At 32.1% G+C, this 17,469-nt stretch overlaps 2 protein-coding genes across 2 annotated transcripts in view; both read right to left on the reverse strand.

Moving 5' to 3' along the window:
- Window positions 1-5,449, reverse strand: part of LOC145322014 (uncharacterized) — a 79,353-nt gene extending 73,904 nt beyond the window's left edge. The window contains exons 1-6 of the mRNA XM_080163743.1: window positions 5,375-5,449; window positions 4,388-4,521; window positions 3,650-3,764; window positions 1,465-1,541; window positions 935-979; window positions 352-419 (exon numbers count right to left, since the gene is read on the reverse strand). Of these exons, the coding sequence (XP_080019869.1) occupies window positions 352-419; window positions 935-979; window positions 1,465-1,541; window positions 3,650-3,701 (242 nt within the window). The 5' untranslated portion in view covers window positions 3,702-3,764; window positions 4,388-4,521; window positions 5,375-5,449. The remainder of the gene's footprint in view (window positions 1-351; window positions 420-934; window positions 980-1,464; window positions 1,542-3,649; window positions 3,765-4,387; window positions 4,522-5,374) is intronic.
- Window positions 5,450-5,697: 248 nt separating this feature from the next.
- Window positions 5,698-17,469, reverse strand: part of LOC145323000 (uncharacterized) — a 35,090-nt gene continuing 23,318 nt past the window's right edge. Inside the window, exons 28-37 of the mRNA XM_080165387.1 lie at window positions 17,058-17,168; window positions 15,771-16,969; window positions 15,587-15,691; window positions 15,292-15,387; window positions 14,421-14,513; window positions 10,730-10,802; window positions 9,775-9,871; window positions 9,234-9,291; window positions 8,898-9,021; window positions 5,698-5,759 (exon numbers count right to left, since the gene is read on the reverse strand). Of these exons, the coding sequence (XP_080021513.1) occupies window positions 5,698-5,759; window positions 8,898-9,021; window positions 9,234-9,291; window positions 9,775-9,871; window positions 10,730-10,802; window positions 14,421-14,513; window positions 15,292-15,387; window positions 15,587-15,691; window positions 15,771-16,969; window positions 17,058-17,168 (2,018 nt within the window). The remainder of the gene's footprint in view (window positions 5,760-8,897; window positions 9,022-9,233; window positions 9,292-9,774; window positions 9,872-10,729; window positions 10,803-14,420; window positions 14,514-15,291; window positions 15,388-15,586; window positions 15,692-15,770; window positions 16,970-17,057; window positions 17,169-17,469) is intronic.

A 17,469-nucleotide genomic window follows, 5' to 3' on the forward strand; every position in this document is an offset into this window, starting at 1 on the left:
AAATACAAACTATACATGATCCTATACTATAAAGTAGTAAGTTGTGTGTGTACGTGTGTGTGTCTTCATAAGAACTGATAAACGGCCTCACAACTTTCAGAAAATTTTAGTATGAGTGATGAGCGGGTTTTAGGCTATTTTGTGAAGCTTGGTGCATCACCCCACTAAGACATTTAGATTTAAGAAAAATTCATCCCCTTACCCCGAATTATAACTTAATTATGACAGAAAGGTTCAAGCGATTTCACAAAACCCTGTGTAATCAGAATTAGTATAATGCTTTCTATTTTTAGGTGTTACATCCATCATATAGATATAACCAATTCAATTTCTTTAAGAAAATTAACAGACCTAAAGAAGCAAGTTAAATCATCCAAAAGTGATACATCTGATGGTAAACCAGTGACATTAAGCACAGCCTAACAAATAAATTTGTATTAAAAAAGGACTTTAACATGTCAGATTTTTATTTAATTTAATGCCTTACACATTTCAAAAGTTTCTAACTATAAGAATTACAATAAGCTTGGATTTGAACCTTAAGTAAACAAATCGGCATAAAACGAAAACTTACAAAAGCAAAAAAAAATTTCCTAAATCAAGGTAATTGGAAAAGTACATAATATAAAAAAAGTATTAATGGCTTTGCCTTTAAAGACACGATAAAAACTGTCCCGAATTTGTATTAATTTTGAGGAACACGACTCCAGTGACGTCATATTTTTCTTTCCCGATAAAGGGAAGGGGGGAAGAAAATCTCTTCAAAAGAGATGGGGAAAACCCCCTTTTCTCCCATCTCTTTTTTCTTCCCCCCTTCCCTTTTTTTCCCTCCCCTTTTTCGGGAAAGAAAAATATGACGTAACTGGAGTCGTGTTCCTCAAAATTAATACAAATTCGGGACAGTTTTTATTGTGTCCCTTTAAAGAAAACTTACCTGTCTTTCTCTTGTTTTGTTTGATATAACTTGAACTCCTGTAACCTATCAAGTAGACCAAATTAATTTTATTTATAGTTCAATATTTTGAGATTGTCTTTAGCTAATAATTAAATGTAAGCAGTCAAAATGAACCTAGTAATAGTATCTAACTTTTTATCTTTGTGACGTAACAAAAATCCATCTCTTTTTTAGGGGTTTCCTTTCCCACCACCCCTCTCATTCTTCGATTTTTGTTACGTCACAAAGATAAAAAGTTGGACACTATTACTAGGTTCTTCAATAGTAAAATTAAAAATCTTAGATCCCTCCCTCGCCTCTTTAGCCTTCTTATAATTGGTAGTTTAAAAAATTATTTAATTATGATATGATTTTTCAGCTTTTGTCTAAGACTATAGGTTTCTCTTGTGAAGGTTGTGGTACCCTCCCCTAAAATAAGTTTAAACCTTTTCAGGATCTTCGTGGTTAAATAGTTATCAAGTGACACACATAATCAGAAAGAGATCTTAATATCTTAGTATTATCTTTACCTGAATTAGTTTGGAATCAAATATTCTAACCATCTCATTTTTGCGAGAATACAAATCCAAGGTCTTGTTCTCTTTCGCTAAAATTTGAAAGAAAATTAATTTTGTGGTTGCGACGCATCTCTTTAATAAATTAGTTTGTGTGTGTTTTCTATTCTTTCTTATCTTTTTTATACTTTGTTTGTGTATATTTAAGTGTGTTAGCAATGTTTTTCCTCTAATTGCCTCCTTACCTTATTTTTTAATAAATTTTTTAAAAAAATAGTGGGGTTGTTTTTTCCTATGCCCTTTTGGTAGCCCTAACCCTGTGGGGCCCATACGTACAGATTCCTAACACTGCGGGGGTAGTTAGTACTATAACCTAACCTAACCTGAGAAAATAAGCAAACAAACGCCAATAAAGCTTTTGGATTTTTTTAAGGAACCCTATTTTCATCTCATAGAAAATAAATCTTAAAATCATTGCTACTTAATCGTTCTTGATTCATTTAAATTTCACAACAAAATTTAATCTTTTGGATAAAAAGTGTTTATATAGGATAAATTAAGAGAGAAATCGAGCAAAAAAAGCAACATTTATAAAATAGATTACAACATATCTATTTCCAGTTGATATCGTCTTATCAATAGTCAAAAAGATATTGTTGATCTATGTTTTTTTTTATTACAACCATTACAACAGTCTATAATTAAAATATCCAACTATATAATTAGTAGGTCATAACTATGTAAGAAGAACACATTTTTCCTATGCCTATATCCTGACGGCATTCCAAACCCTGTGGGGCCTGTACCTGAGGTGCCCTAACACAATGGGACTAACGATTAGCTAAATAATAACCAAACCTAACCTGACCTTTATAAAGTAAATAACAAAAAAATAATCCCCCTTCACTTTTTTTCAATATGTATTTCTTCAAAAAGTTGGGTGGGTTTTTGTGCTCAACAAGGCATTTTGAGGAAAACTCCATGGAAAACAACCTTTTCCTTTTTGTGGCAAACCTTAATTGTTTCTCCCCTGTCCCTGGCCAGCATATTTAAAATATACATTGAGTTAGAATTTCAATTTAAAAGTTTGTCCGATAAGAAAATTTGTGAATGGATAAAAATAACTTTTTGTTGCAATACATTAAGGAAATTTCAACTATAATGAACAATATTTTAGTTATATAATTTTAGATTCATTTTTTTAATAACATGCATAGGTTGTTTTCCAAAGTTTTGAAATTTGAAGTAGTTTCTTTAATGATATCAATTAAATAATATAATTGATAACATTTAATCCTGTTATACAGTGTGTTTTTTTTTATGAGCACTTTTTTGAAAGCAATTTTACCCCACTTATAGTTATCAGAATTTAATGATTAATGGCTTATTTTCTTCGTTTTTTAAGGGAAATTATGAAACAACAAAAAAAATTACAGTTTTTGTTGAAAAAGTACAGTAAAGTTGAAAATTAAAAACTTAGGTGTCAACATCTAAAAATGGTTTTAGCGCATTTTTCTTAAAAAAATGGATTTTCTGTAGTCGACTTTGGGGGGCCAGTACTCCCTCCCTGGTTGAGATATGACCTTCAAACTTTGATATGTTCTAGTACATGTCCCTAATAGTATCTGTATACATTTTTAGCTCTATATCTCAACTTTGAAGTGTTAAGCAGCCATTCTTGCAAAAGGTTGATTATTTGAGCATAAGAAAAATGCGCTAAAACCATTTTTAGATGTTGACACCTAAGTTTTTAATTTTCAACTTTACTGTACTTTTTCAACAAAAACTGTAATTTTTTTTGTTGTTTCATAATTTCCCTTAAAAAACGAAGAAAATAAGCCATTAATCATTAAATTCTGATAACTATAAGTGGGGTAAAATTGCTTTCAAAAAAGTGCTCATAAAAAAAAACACACTGTATAATATTATATATGAAGCTTAAGATCTCAATATCTACTGAACCGATTGGGATCTATGTTTTTGGAAAGCTTCACATAGGCCCGGTGATGGTTTTAAGCTATTTTTTAGCCCTCCTCTAAATCTTCGAAATGAAAGCCCCAATATACTAGCTGCTATTATTTAACATAATAATAAAATTTAATAAATTAACTCATATCATCATTATCTTCAGTAGAAAATTACAGTTTTCTTCTTATTTTTTGTTGTTTATGAACCATGTCTACATAAAATTAATTATTACCTAATCTACAGTAGATAGTAAAGGTTCCAATCGGGGGATCTTCCACACCCATTGTGATAACTCCGGGCTTGATGTTTTCATCATCAAATTGCAGTTTACGTTGTAAACCACCCTCCTAAAGCAATCAGTTATACTGAAGCAAGGATGATAAAAATTATAAGAATCGAAAGCATATGTATGTATGTGTTCATAAAAAAGAGAGAGTTAAAAAAGAGAAAGAAGAATATAAAGATAAATAAAAAGAAAGACAAGAAATCATTAGAAACATATATGTATGTATATGTCTTTTGTAGTATGAAACCAAATGAGTTCTATACAGGATGTTCTTAGGAAGGGCGAATCTTCACAGAAAATCATAAGTTTATCTTAAATAGCAGCTGTTAAAATTAAATTTCCCATAGCGCTACGGACCTACAGGCAGACGGATAGAATAGGTGCTATAGGCTGCTTCGCTACTGACAATACAAGAATGATTCAATGGACAATTGATTATACTGCAATTTTTATGCCTGAAATTCTTCCTTCGGTAGCTAATGATTTATTATTTTAGGATAATTACTATCTTATTATGTTAATTAGATTTCAAGTACTTTATTATAGTCAAACTAACATTAAATAAAAAAAAAAGGATGGATAATAAATATTTTGCAGGAAAAATAGTCATATACATTTAAAAACAAGGCAAATTTGATAATAATTTGATTGACACGTTACATTTTTCGATTACTGCTTTCTTACCTCAATGTATAGACAAGGCTTGTCTAGCTTCGCTCCTTGGATGATTAGTTTACTTGATAGTTGTATTTGGATGTATCTTGACGCTAGCAGATCAAAGTCCTGGCTTGATAAATCTCCAAAATTCTTCTCGCAACCTAAGTTTTATAAATAATTTGAAGATGGACATCTATAATACAAAGTAGAATGATGTCTGTCTGTCCGTCCGTCTGTCCATCTGTCCCTTAAGATCTCAGTAACTAATGAACCGATCGGATTATACACTTCAGGGAATATACCTACTGGTCCTGTGGAGGTTTTAGGCTATTTTCTTGAGAGTGGGACAACCTAAACCCACCCAAAAAAAAACAAAAAAAATCTCCCCCCCCCCACAATTTAAAAAAATAAATTTTACTAATTTTGCGAATTTGCCATTTATTTGCGAAAATTTGCGATACATTCGCATTTTTTTCGGCTGGATAGGTAATAGAAGATGTAATTATACCTCTTGGGGCAAAGCCTCTAGAGGCTAGGGGTGAAGCCGCTAGTAAAGAATAAAGTGTAGCAAATAATTAAACGTAATGTTTGCAACATGATTCTATACATACAGAAATAATTAATAGTAAAGAAGTCTGATGCTTAATATGGGCATACTTACATTTGAAAATCTAATAATAAAGATGATTCACTAATAACATTCTACCTAATCCTTCTAGGAATCCATCTTTGAAAAATCAAGGAAATGGGACATTTAATTTTTTCCTCCAAAAATCAAAAAAATACTTACGGAGTATTTAGTTGCTACGATTTCTAAATTATTTATAACTGTTACAGCATTAATTAAGTTTGAAATATATACCACAATTTTAACATGCCAGATGGACCGACCGACTTTAATTGTAGAAACCTTCGGATTATTATGTATAGAATAAATCCTTCGGTACATACAAACAAACAGACAGACATCCTGTTACTTTTATAAAAGGAAATATCATAGTAAAAATTACTTACTATTCCAATTTCTTGACCCTGGTCGGTTGCACTTTCCGCAGTTATCTAGCTGCTGGCCACATTTGGGACATAGATTTCCCTATGCATCCAGACTTATAATTATTTCTCTGAAAGTCTTTTATTTTTGTGATTAAGCTTCCTTTAAATCTAAAATGTCCGTCCGTTTGTCAGTCAATTATAAACGAAAATTAATTCTCCTCATGCTATTAAAGAGATAATTGTCCTGTCCAAACCCCAAGATTGCTATACAATAGTTATTAATTATGTGTACTTTATTTCTTCTTTAAAACTTTTATTTCAACATAAAACTTTTACATCTAAAATTATTTAAGTATCCGTTCCTGATTTTGTGGATCTTTCTCACATCCTCCACACTCATGTTTCCCTAAATATATTTATATAAGATATTTAAGTATAAAACTCTTATACAATATAATAATTTAAGTATCCGACTGACTCTGATTTTTTCACATCTTCCACACTCCATATTTACCTAAATATATTAATGTAAAACTATTTAGGAATCAAACTCTGTTAATATTAAAAATTATTTAAGTATCCGACTAACTCTGATTTTTTTTCAAATCCTCCACACTCCATGTTTACCTAAATAATATAATATAAAAAATAGAAAAATAATTAAGTATCTAACTCTGTTAATATTAAAAGTTATTTCAGTATCCGACTGACTCTGATTTTTTTACAACCTCCACACTCCATGTTTACCTAATCATCAATATTCATTAGTGGTAATATTCCACAAACCAACAGTAGATCAACAATTTACTACCTTTAATTTTTTATAATAAGATACTATTACATAAAGTAAAAAGGTTCTTTGTTTGCAGCTTAATATTTTAACAAAAAAAAACTGATTCAGTTATCGATTTTAGGAAGCCTTTGCTTAGGTTTTGGGATAGTTTAAGGCTATTTTTTTAAAATGTAAGTCTTGTGATGGTTTTGGGCTATTTACAGCTTTCTATATCCCTTTGAAGACAGAGGTCAACAGTTACTGGTATCATTATATATAAAAGTAGTAAGATGTATGTCTACATTAAAGGATCTTGTAAACTGCTGAACCGATTTGGTTGTTCTTTACAGCAAAGCTTTGTATAGGTTCATAAAAGGATTTTAATCATTTTGTGGCAGAGTACCTTAACCATCCAAAGAATTAATTTTCCCTAGAAAGAAATATACCCCTAACAATGTTTTTTTATTTATAAAACTGATTAAAAGTAGAGGGTCGACCCTCCCCTCTCGCCTTCCCTCAAGAGTGCCTGGTGGCCTTTTTGGCCTAGCCATACGTAATGAATATATTAGGTTAGGTTAGAGTAAGTAAGGGTTAAAGATGATTTTTTTATAGTAAAGTGAGTATGTTTGTTTCTTTTGGCCATTTAAAGGGTTTTACCAAATGGTATAAAAAAATCAAATTAAGGACTTGTATTCTGCTAGACAAGTCGGTAATGTTCTGATTTGTATACCAAACCAAGGGTTTTGGAACAGATTTTATTTGTCATCAAGTAGTAGTAATAGTAGGCACAATATTTAATTTATTCTTATGGCGCTTTCAGATAGACATTCGAATTTTGTTCTTGTTTCGTATCCTATTTTTCTTTAGTTTTGTGCTAGATAGCATTTTCTATTTTTAACTATAATTCTATACTCACATTATTATAAAAACAAAATACATTGTATGCGTAGTTTATTTTTATAATGAGAAAAAACTAAGTTGTCTCGAGTTTTTTTTATATAGAAATGATTAATAGTGTTGAATCGAAATATGAATCGCCATTTTTTGTTATCAATTAGTAGAAGATGGAAAAAAGTTATTTTCATTTAGTACCATCTAGACTAAAAGTTATCATTACAGAAATCTGTAAAAAGCACTTTATATAAGAGCTGAGGTGGATTCTTAAAATTTGCCCCACTATTCGCTTAGTGGGGCAAAATTGTTTTCGCGAAAAATCCACCAAAATCACATTAAAAATCTACAAAAAATAAACAAAATCATATATTAATAACCCTTCTATGATTGTGTTCAATTTTTGTAGATTTTTAATGTGATTTTGGTGGATTTTTCACGAAAACAATTTTGCCTCACTAAGCGATTAGTGGGACAAATTTTTTAAAGAATCCACCTCTGGTTGTTACTCCCTTTCCTCACGTCTATGTGTGTGTTACGATATTTATATTATTTTGCAACATATCCTCAAAAATGCAAAAAGTTTGTTTCAAAATTGTAAAAATTTGACATTCTGTTTGTAAATGTTTATTTTTATAAAAATTGTTGCCTAGGAATTTATTAAATATTCATATGAAAACAGCATGAGCATTTGGTCGGCAAAAGTTATTTCATAATAATATGTGTACTTTAAAAGATATGTACTTTGTATTAGATTTTTTTTAAGGGTTGCATAAATAGCCAAAAGATTAATAGAAAATGTATGATATTATTGAAATTTGAGCTTTTTTGAATACAAAAAGAGGCCTGTCCTTTTTTGTCATTTTTAAATAAATAACAAACTATAAATAACTTTACCATTACCTTTGAAATTTGAAATAAAAATCCCGTAGGGTTGCAATTTGAAGCCTAAAGTACAGTTTTCTAAATTCACTATGCCATGGCCACTAGAGGACATCAATTAAAACTCCCAGGACAACTATATAACCAAATTATATTTTTTTATATATCAAATTAATGTGTTCATATTCAACATAATTTGATAATTTGGTTATATTACATTTAATTAAAAGTTAAATTCGTACCCAGGATACTTTTAGATTGCACCCTTATCACACAGCATTAATCATTAAGTTTGGTTATGTAAGGTTCACCTAGTTAGTTAAAGTAACCCCACTTAATGAACAAAAATAAGAGGTTCTTATTTCTAAAGTTTGTTATTAACCCTACAGATCGGGCCCCAATTCGCACCTTAATATCAAGTCAAACTATTCTGATTTGCATAATTGGTACAGCCCACAAAAACACCACAGCCATAATCTAGGCTCCTGAGACGTCTACTCCATCCCACTGAGTAAGGTTACCTGTAAGTTCCGCCCACACAAACACCACAGTCATTAATCCAGGCACCAGAACTAGCTTCGCCATCACATTGTGTAAAGTTACCTGTTTGTTCAGCTAGTCCAGTGGTACCGCCCACACAGATGCCACAGCCATTAATCCAGGCACCAGAACTGGGTACTGCATCATATTATGTAAAGTTACCTGTATGTTCAGCTAGTTCAGTGGTACCGCCCACACAGATGCCACAGCCATTAATCCAGGCACCAAAACCAGCAACTTCATCACACTAAGTAAAGTTACCTGTATGTTCAGCTAGTTCAGTGGTACCGTCCACACAAACACCAGAGTCATTAATTCAGTCACCAGAACTGGGTACTAAATCACATAATGTAAAGTAAACTGTATGTTCAGCTAGTCCAGTGGTACCGCCCACACAGATGCAACAGCCATTAATTCAGTCACCAGAACTAAGTACTAAATCACACTGAGTAAAGTTACCTGTATGTTCAGCTAGTCCAGTGGTACCTCCCACACAAACACCACAGTCATTGATCCAGGCACCAGAACCAGCTACGCCATCACATTGAGTAAAGTTACCAGCCTGGCTCTCAGGAACACAAACCTTTACAACAAAAATTAGTTTTCTAAAATTATTTTATAACTTGTTTATAGATTTTCTTTCTTTGTTAAAAGCAAAGCATTCCTATAATTCTAATCAAGGAATGTTTGAATTGTCCAATTTATTACAAACTTGCCTAATTAAGCTTATAATTTAAACTGTCGCTAAAATTGCACATCCTTTTTGTGAAAACAAAATTAAAGAAAATATGCTACCTGAACATCTTTCTGTCCTTGGTTTCTATTACTCTTGCCAGTTATTGTTAGATTTGTCCTAGAAGAAAATCAAAATGTTATATATAAATATAAATGTTTAGTGTTAATCTTGCATTTCAAGATTCTTTATTAATGTGCTCATAATTTATTCACAAAAAATAGATAGGTTGCTTCAATGGTCCTCATTGGTTCGTCAGTTTGATCATCAAGCAGGAAGAAGGGAATAGGGTAAATGAGGTGGATCGTTACCTTAGTAAGCTTCGAGATTACTTTATTAGAATACATAAAAATCTAATGCAACATTTAATTAATAATATATCAATTTTTACTAAATGTAACAAATTAAAATCTTTCAGATTCTAAATTTTATTCCAAACATTTGCGTACCTGTCAGACAAACGGTCATCTAAGCTCTTTAAGTGTTGAATTATAAAAGAAGTATAGAAAGCGCTACCCTAGCACTAACCAAACAAATGCATGTCTATTTGCTCAGTCAGACATACAAACAGACTTCTAAGTTTTAAAACTATCGATATCTTACTTGATAACAACATTTCCCTGACAGCTGCCCAGACAGTCGCGTGCCTCTTTGGCTTTCCCAGCTGATGGGTAACATACTCCACAATCCAAAACACTCTCTGGTAAAGAATAATTCATTATATATTTTTTTAAAATTACAACTTAAATTATCAAAACTAGAATTTTGACTCTCCACTTTATCCCAAATCAAGTGGAGTGTAATACAGACAACAAAAGGGGTGTTATTTTGGGTGCATGATCATAATGCAGGTTGCACATCTATTATAAATATTTTAGTTATTATCAACACCTTAAGTAATTGTATGAATGTCTTACAAACACAATTAAGTTTCATTAAGATATTTAAACTTTTGTCTGACTCTCTCTCGTAGTTTAGCAGAATTAAACTAAACTTGTTAGATTAAAAGAATGAAAAGTTTTTTAACTTTTCCTCATTAAAAAGTTTTTTTTTATTTGGTTGGGTTTCTTTCAATTATTAGCTAGACTTAGCTATTTGTACTTTAAAACTGATAATATTAGCTGCTTTAACTAACTAATGAACTAATTCAAGAAAATAAAACATCAGCTGTTTATGGGGATTGTTAGAAGTAGTATCGATGACCTTTTTGTCTACCCTCAAAATTTTATATACTTATTTATTTTGTGGCTCTCTATAGGTTAACCTTCTAATTAAAATGAAAAAATGAATTTGTTTTGGTACTTTAAGATAAACTATTTATTGTTTTACATCTTTTTCAAGGACAAACTGTGTCATTGATGTGTGGCTGCGACTAAAAGCAATTATCTCCATCGCATTGATTACGGTTGTAAAATCATATTTGTTTTTATTACAAAAAATTGTGGGTTGGTTAATTTAATTTTTCTCCTTTTTTAGGAGGGGGGTTGGTGTCGCACTCCCAAAGAAAATAGCTTAAAACCACTGCACGACCAGTATACAGGGAAAAGTTTGTGCTTACCTCCATTTACAACATCGTTACAGTCCTTACAAGATGAGCTATCTCCTCCACACACTCCACATGAATCAACAGTCTAACAAGTATAACATTAATGTTATCAACATTTCAAAATTTATTGCGGCATTTTTAGTGAATTCCTGCGCTTTTATAATAGAATTTTAAATTTGGTGCCTCTGCTGAAATGTAAAGAAGTTTTCTTATTTTTTACATTTATCTGTGTCCGAAATTCAGTTTAAATTAGCTATTTTTATGGTATATACTAGTAGCTTCGCCTCTAGGGGCACTAGAGAAGGATAATCATTTTTTTTCTTTTTGGGAGGGGGATGGTATACTCAACAAATTAGTTATAAACCTTCCCAGGAAATATGAAAAGCTACAATGTAAAGGAGAACGAGGTTAGCTGTTAGTGAGATCCTTTAGTACAAACAGATAGACTCACATCTTGTTACTTTTATATAAGTAATATATAAGAGAGAAGTATGAATGAAGAGAGTAAAGAGTTAAACATATTTATGTAAAAGTTTCATATGTATTTCTTGAAAGTTTTAGCCAGAAAATTTCTATCTGTCTTTTTAGAAGGATATGCTACTCTATATCTTACTTTTATTTTATTTTATAATAACGTTTTCTTATTTATTGGCTCAAAAACTTTGGGGTTTTTATTCTTTGGTTCATTAAATTGAGTGTTTAAAAGTTTCTACTAAAAATTTAACCTATTGAAGAAAAAATGGTACACCGACAAACGTCCTACTACGACAAACGTCCTAATGCGACAAACATCCTAATCCGACAAACCTCCTAAACGACAAACCTCCTAATGCGACATCTTTTAAGTAAAACCTCCCAAAAACTTTTCAAGTGATATCACATTTATTAAGTGTGAGGTAAGGGTCGATATTTTTAATGCAAGGTTGTATCGGGTTCGAAACCATGCCGTTGGGTAGCCAACACCGACTTTGGGAAAACTGTCGGACGGATTTTTAAATTTCACCCTGTGGACAAAGTTATTCAAGAAAGAAATTTCGGTTTTGAATTTCGTCCCTGTGTGTTTTATCGCCATATTGGATTTTATTGTTCAACTTTTTTAACAGCAGTGGTGGATTTTGTCCTTAAATTTGGAAGATTTTTTTTTATTTTATAACTTTTGAAAAATTTTAGGACGTTTTACTTAAGAAATGTCGCATTAGGATGTTTGTCCCTTTAGGTGGTTTGTCGCATTAGGGGGTATGTCGTTTAGGAGGTTTGTCGCATTAGGATGGAGATGCGATCCTCAATTTTCAAATTCTTTGAACGTACATATGAGACTTTTACAGAAATGCTTCGCATCCACAACTATCTATCTATGCTTGATATAAAATCAACACTTTATAGATCATATTATGAACCTTTGATTGACACGTGCCCTGCAATTAACTAGTAGCACTCAGGGGCAAGACACAATTACTTTAGCTAGGCCCAAGGCATTATTTGTATCAATTTATGCATTCATAGGCCTGTCTCTACCTATATGACACCATATATGGGTAACGACAGCCTATTCATGGTAATCTGTATGTGATTTGCTAATAGTATATGTTTATTAAAGATATTATGTTTATAGTTAATGTAATCATATAAACAACCAGTACATATATGTATGCCTACAACCATGCCTGATTTACGTCACATATTAACACACAGATATTTAATTGCACAGACAAACACTAAAATCCTGGTCCAGAGCTAATGTTATAGCATGTACCTCTTGAATTTATTCAGTTATTTACTAACTCTCCTACCATCAACTTCTCTTTCTGGCTTTAAAAAGGTAATGACTTAGTTGTTTGGCATGCATTGTAGTTTAAATTTAGGCCCCTTAGTACTTAGCATGAATTGAACTCAGGCCTTATGTTAGAACTCTAACACTTAGCACAATTCACTGCTTGGGACTTAGGGCACATTTCTGTCCTACTCTACTTATAATTTTAACACTTATCCTGTAAATATTTCCATACTTAACTTATGCACTTGTGATATAAATACACTTTATAAAAACATTTTCCTTCCTTAATACTTAATATACTTATATGATTCTGATCGAATATCAAAACCAACCATTTATTCTTAGGTTAAAGCAACATAATACTTCGCGTGGGTCTTTTGTTGAGCTTCCACCAGCTCAACCAAATTCGTATTATACTTGTGGGAATAGAGGGTTAAGCATTCTAAACAAGCGAACCGACGATGAGAATGTCTATGTGTATTGCATTAAAATTAGGTTTTAGTAGTACTCATAGAAGAGCGGTCTCCATACCTAAATATGGACAAACGCCCCATTCGCACACACAAGGATGTATGTCGCATTATGAGGTTTAGGACGTTTGTCGCATTAGGACGTTTGTCCCTTTAGGAGGTCTGTCGGTGTACCGAAATAATCATCATTGGTGATGTACATCAATTTGGATCACTGACTTTCTTTGTCTGGCATAAGTACATACAGGGTTTCCTTGCTTTAATAAAGTATAGCAAATAAATTTTAAATTTTGTATCACAAAATCACAGGGTGAACTTTATGCCTAATTTTTAGTAGAAGCCAAAGTCTATATAATTTAAGTTGGATTTTTGTGTAATTTTGAAAAAAGGATTTCAGATTATTAAAACTAATAAATCCTAAAAATGCATCACAACTTTTTCAGATGGTTTCATTATGGTAAATTTACACAGTAAAAACCCTATATTTTGGCTGTTACAAAATGAATCAGAATGAATATGACACTATACTAAACTATACTTTGAAAAATCATATTTTTTTTTCATCATCTATAATTCATGACTAAAAAAATGTAGCCGGGCATTATTAGGATTTAATTAGCTCAGATAAGCTGGTTTCCTTTTTCCTAAAGTACACTAAAATTCAACTTACATAGACTTTGGTAGAAACCTTCATATTCTGACAATTCTAAGCTATGTTGTAAATTATCAACTTCATTTTACCAAAATATCTTTTAATGTATTTAATGTAGAGAGGAAATGTAATTGTAATAAAAGTTCACATAGTTATGAATATTTAATAAAAACATGAAGCAAATATCAAAAACTTGGAAAGTAGAAATTTTATTAACATGTTATACATGTTAATTTTAACCTTTTTGGTTTTGTAAGGGAAATTTTATGATTGTTTTCAGCAAAATAGAATATAATTAATCAATAATCTAACTATATTTTTTTCAAAAGAACTGTTATAAAGTATAAATACACATTAATATAATTACAAGAAATTTAATAAAATATCAAATATTGCTTAGAAACCGAGTAATATCCGCTGGATTAGAACGGGTTTCCAGCCATAAAAAAAACTATGTCTAGCATTGTATTATATCCATCTTTCTAAGAATATAAAAATGAACAATCATAAGATTAAAACAATTTTTTTAAGCCCGTGCCTTCGGCACCTTGGGGATAAAAAACTGGTTTTAATCTTATAATTGTACATTCTATATCCGCGGAAAACTATTTATAATACGATGCGAGAAATAACTATTATCGTATTTTATTATCGACAATTTTCTACAATAATTAAAATAAAGTCAAAAAATGATTACCAGTTTTGTTAGAGGCTGACTAACTGGTTTAAACTTCATTAAATTTTACTATAACATCCGTGGAAAGTTGTCTATGATAAAATGCGATACATAGCTATTACAACTTTTACCTTTGGCTGAGCAATAATAGGTTTGCCAGTGCAGTCTGTGCTCTCAATGTAGAAGACAGTAAAGTCCATTGCTAGTGAGGATCGACCACCACACTTAAAAGTAAAATCATATTAAATGGAGAAATACCTGTTAGATCGATAGGCAGACCTTAGTGGATGATAAGTTAGAGAACTTTTAATAGATTCTAGCAAATGCCTAGTTTTAATCTTTCATTAGATAGTATTTTCTCTAAACGGGAATAACATATATTGATCAAAAGAAACTACCTAAGCAAATTAAACTGGCAAATGAGAAATATATGCCCAGTTCACAAATAACGTTTAAAGGTAGACCATTTTTTTTCTGTAGGTCAACCTAAACAAGTACAACCCACACAAATACCTTTATAAAATCGGTCAACCTAAAAATTCTATAGGTTAACCTAAAATTTTCAGAGGTCAACCTTTGTCTTTTGTGAACTGGGCTATAGAGATATTAATACTCTTAGCATGAGCAGGAAATGAAAAGAGATGATTAAAATTTAAATTCACAGAACAAAATAAAAAAAGACAGTAGACTTATCAGTCTACAGAACCCTAAAAGTGGAAAAAAAAGGACTCTTATAATTTAGAGGTGATTTCCTTTGAAGTACTTGCTGAGCATGGATTGACCAATCCCCACCACCCGCAAAAATATTTAACAAACGGAAAATAAGGGGATAGTAGTTTTTTTTCTTACGCCTAACCCCTGCTGAAGACCTAATTCTGCTGGTCTACCCAGTACTTAATAAGCCTATCAAAATAAATCCCCGTAGTTTCAATTGATTTAAATCATCAGGTATTTTGAGGAAAATCACCAATATAGATGCTGCCCTTAGGAAAAGTTGTTTACCTGGCAACAGTATGGAAGCCTGCGCTTAAGAGTCTGGAAAGGACGACCTTCAGCACCGTCCCATGCAGTAAATACAAGCTTTGTATTGTTCATTGCCTACATATTAAAAATTATATTTATCAAGGAACAAAAGGAAATAATCAGTTAACCTTTGATCTTTGTTTATCTTTTAAATGTAACCAACCGTTGCCATTTTATTATATATGCTAAGGTACTGCCAACAAAAACTTTTCGGAAGTCATGTTAGGCATCATAGAAGCCTGGACATTACTTAATTTAGTCTAAACTTTTTTACCTGTATTTTATCCCAGAATTGTCCTTTCTTAGAGGGCTGGAATCTTATCCTAGTATCTGCTGGAATCAACAAGAGTTTAACATTTCTGGTTCCAGGAATATCAAACTAAAATAGAATTAGATAATAGATATTTTAAGTGATAATGTACTATAAATTAATGATAATGACATTTTTTATGTTCTACCTTTTCATCAACACATTGGTTTTCAGGAGTGGTTGTATCATCACTAACTTGTCTTTTTCTCTTCTTGCCAAACTCAACACTGGAGCCAAAGTCAATTTCATTTGGCTTGCTCGCTGATGTTTCCCCGCCTGATGTTGTTGGCCTCACTGAAGAATTTTCATTGTCAGGTCTGGAGGGATTGGCTGAAGATGCATCATTGCTTGGAGTTGTGTTTCCATTAGTAGGCTTTGAAGGATCCACTGATGATGGCCCATTATTTGGTCTAGATGGATCAGCAGAAGATGCATCATTACTGGGAGTTGTACGGTCATTAGTAGGTCTTGATGGATCAGCAGAAGATGCATCATTACTAGGAGTTGTACGGTCATTAGTAGGTCTTGATGGATCAGCAGAAGATGCATCATTACTAGGAGTTGTACGGTCATTAGTAGGTCTTGATGGATCAGCAGAAAATACATCATTATTAGGAGTTGTACGGTCATTAGTAGGTCTTGATGGATCAGCAGAAGATGCATCATTACTAGGAGTTGTATGGTCATTAGTAGGTCTTGATGGATCAGCAGAAGATGCATCATTACTAGGAGTTGTACGGTCATTAGTAGGTCTTGATGGATCAGCAGAAGATGCATCATTACTAGGAGTTGTACGGTCATTAGTAGGTCTTGATGGATCAGCAGAAGATGCATCATTACTAGGAGTTGTACGGTCATTAGTAGGTCTAGATGGATCAGCAGAAGATGCATCATTACTAGGAGTTGTACGTTCATTAGTAGGTCTAGATGGATCAGCAGAAGATGCATCATTACTAGGAGTTGTACGGTCATTAGTAGGTCTTGATGGATCAGCAGAAGATGCATTATTACTAGGAGTTGTACGGTCATTAGTAGGTCTTGATGGATCAGCAGAAGATGCATCATTACTAGGAGTAGTATGCTCATTAGAAGGTCTTGATGGATCAGCAGAAGATGCTTCATTGTAAGGAGTGCTTGACCCCTTATCAGGTCTGGTAGATCTATAGTCAGTGGTAGTGTAGCTTGATGAATCTTGGTCAAAATTTGTAGTTGTGAAATCTGATGAACTGTAGTCAAAATTTGTAGTTGTGAAATCTGATGAACCTTCAAAATATGTAGATGTGAAATCTGATGAACCTTCAAAATATGTTGTTGAGTCACCAGTTGTAAAGAATCCGGTTGTAGGACCTACAAAATAGTTTCATAAAGAAAAAATGTCAATTATTTACAAATGTGCTACTGCTAAGATATTTTAAATTGTATTAATATATATTGCCTGTAGCATAATCTGTTGAAGTTTTGAAGTCATCTGTGGTAGATGTACCTATTTCATAAGGAGTTGTTCCTGAATCAATACAGGCTTTCTTCTTATTCAGCTTCAACATTTCTAAACAGAAACAACAAAGATTATATCCTGGAAGACATTATACAAATTATTGAAGTGTTTACTTCAATTTATGGTTCCAGGACAAACGTAAGAGTCCCAAACGTTGGAGTGGAAAAAAGTCAGAGTGGACAAACGTAGGAGTCCCAAACGTCGGAGTGGGACAAATCCAGAGTGGAACAAATGTTGGAGTGGACAACCCAGGATTTTTGGGACAAACATTGGAGTGGACATTTCATAAATAAAACGCAGGAGTCTCTATAACAAAACACAGGAGTGTCTATGATATTAAAAAGTTAAGGGT

This window comes from Acartia tonsa, chromosome 6, assembly GCF_053477335.1.
Source record: "Acartia tonsa isolate MP-2025a chromosome 6, ASM5347733v1, whole genome shotgun sequence".
In the NCBI taxonomy this organism is placed as follows: Eukaryota; Metazoa; Arthropoda; class Copepoda; order Calanoida; family Acartiidae; genus Acartia; species Acartia tonsa.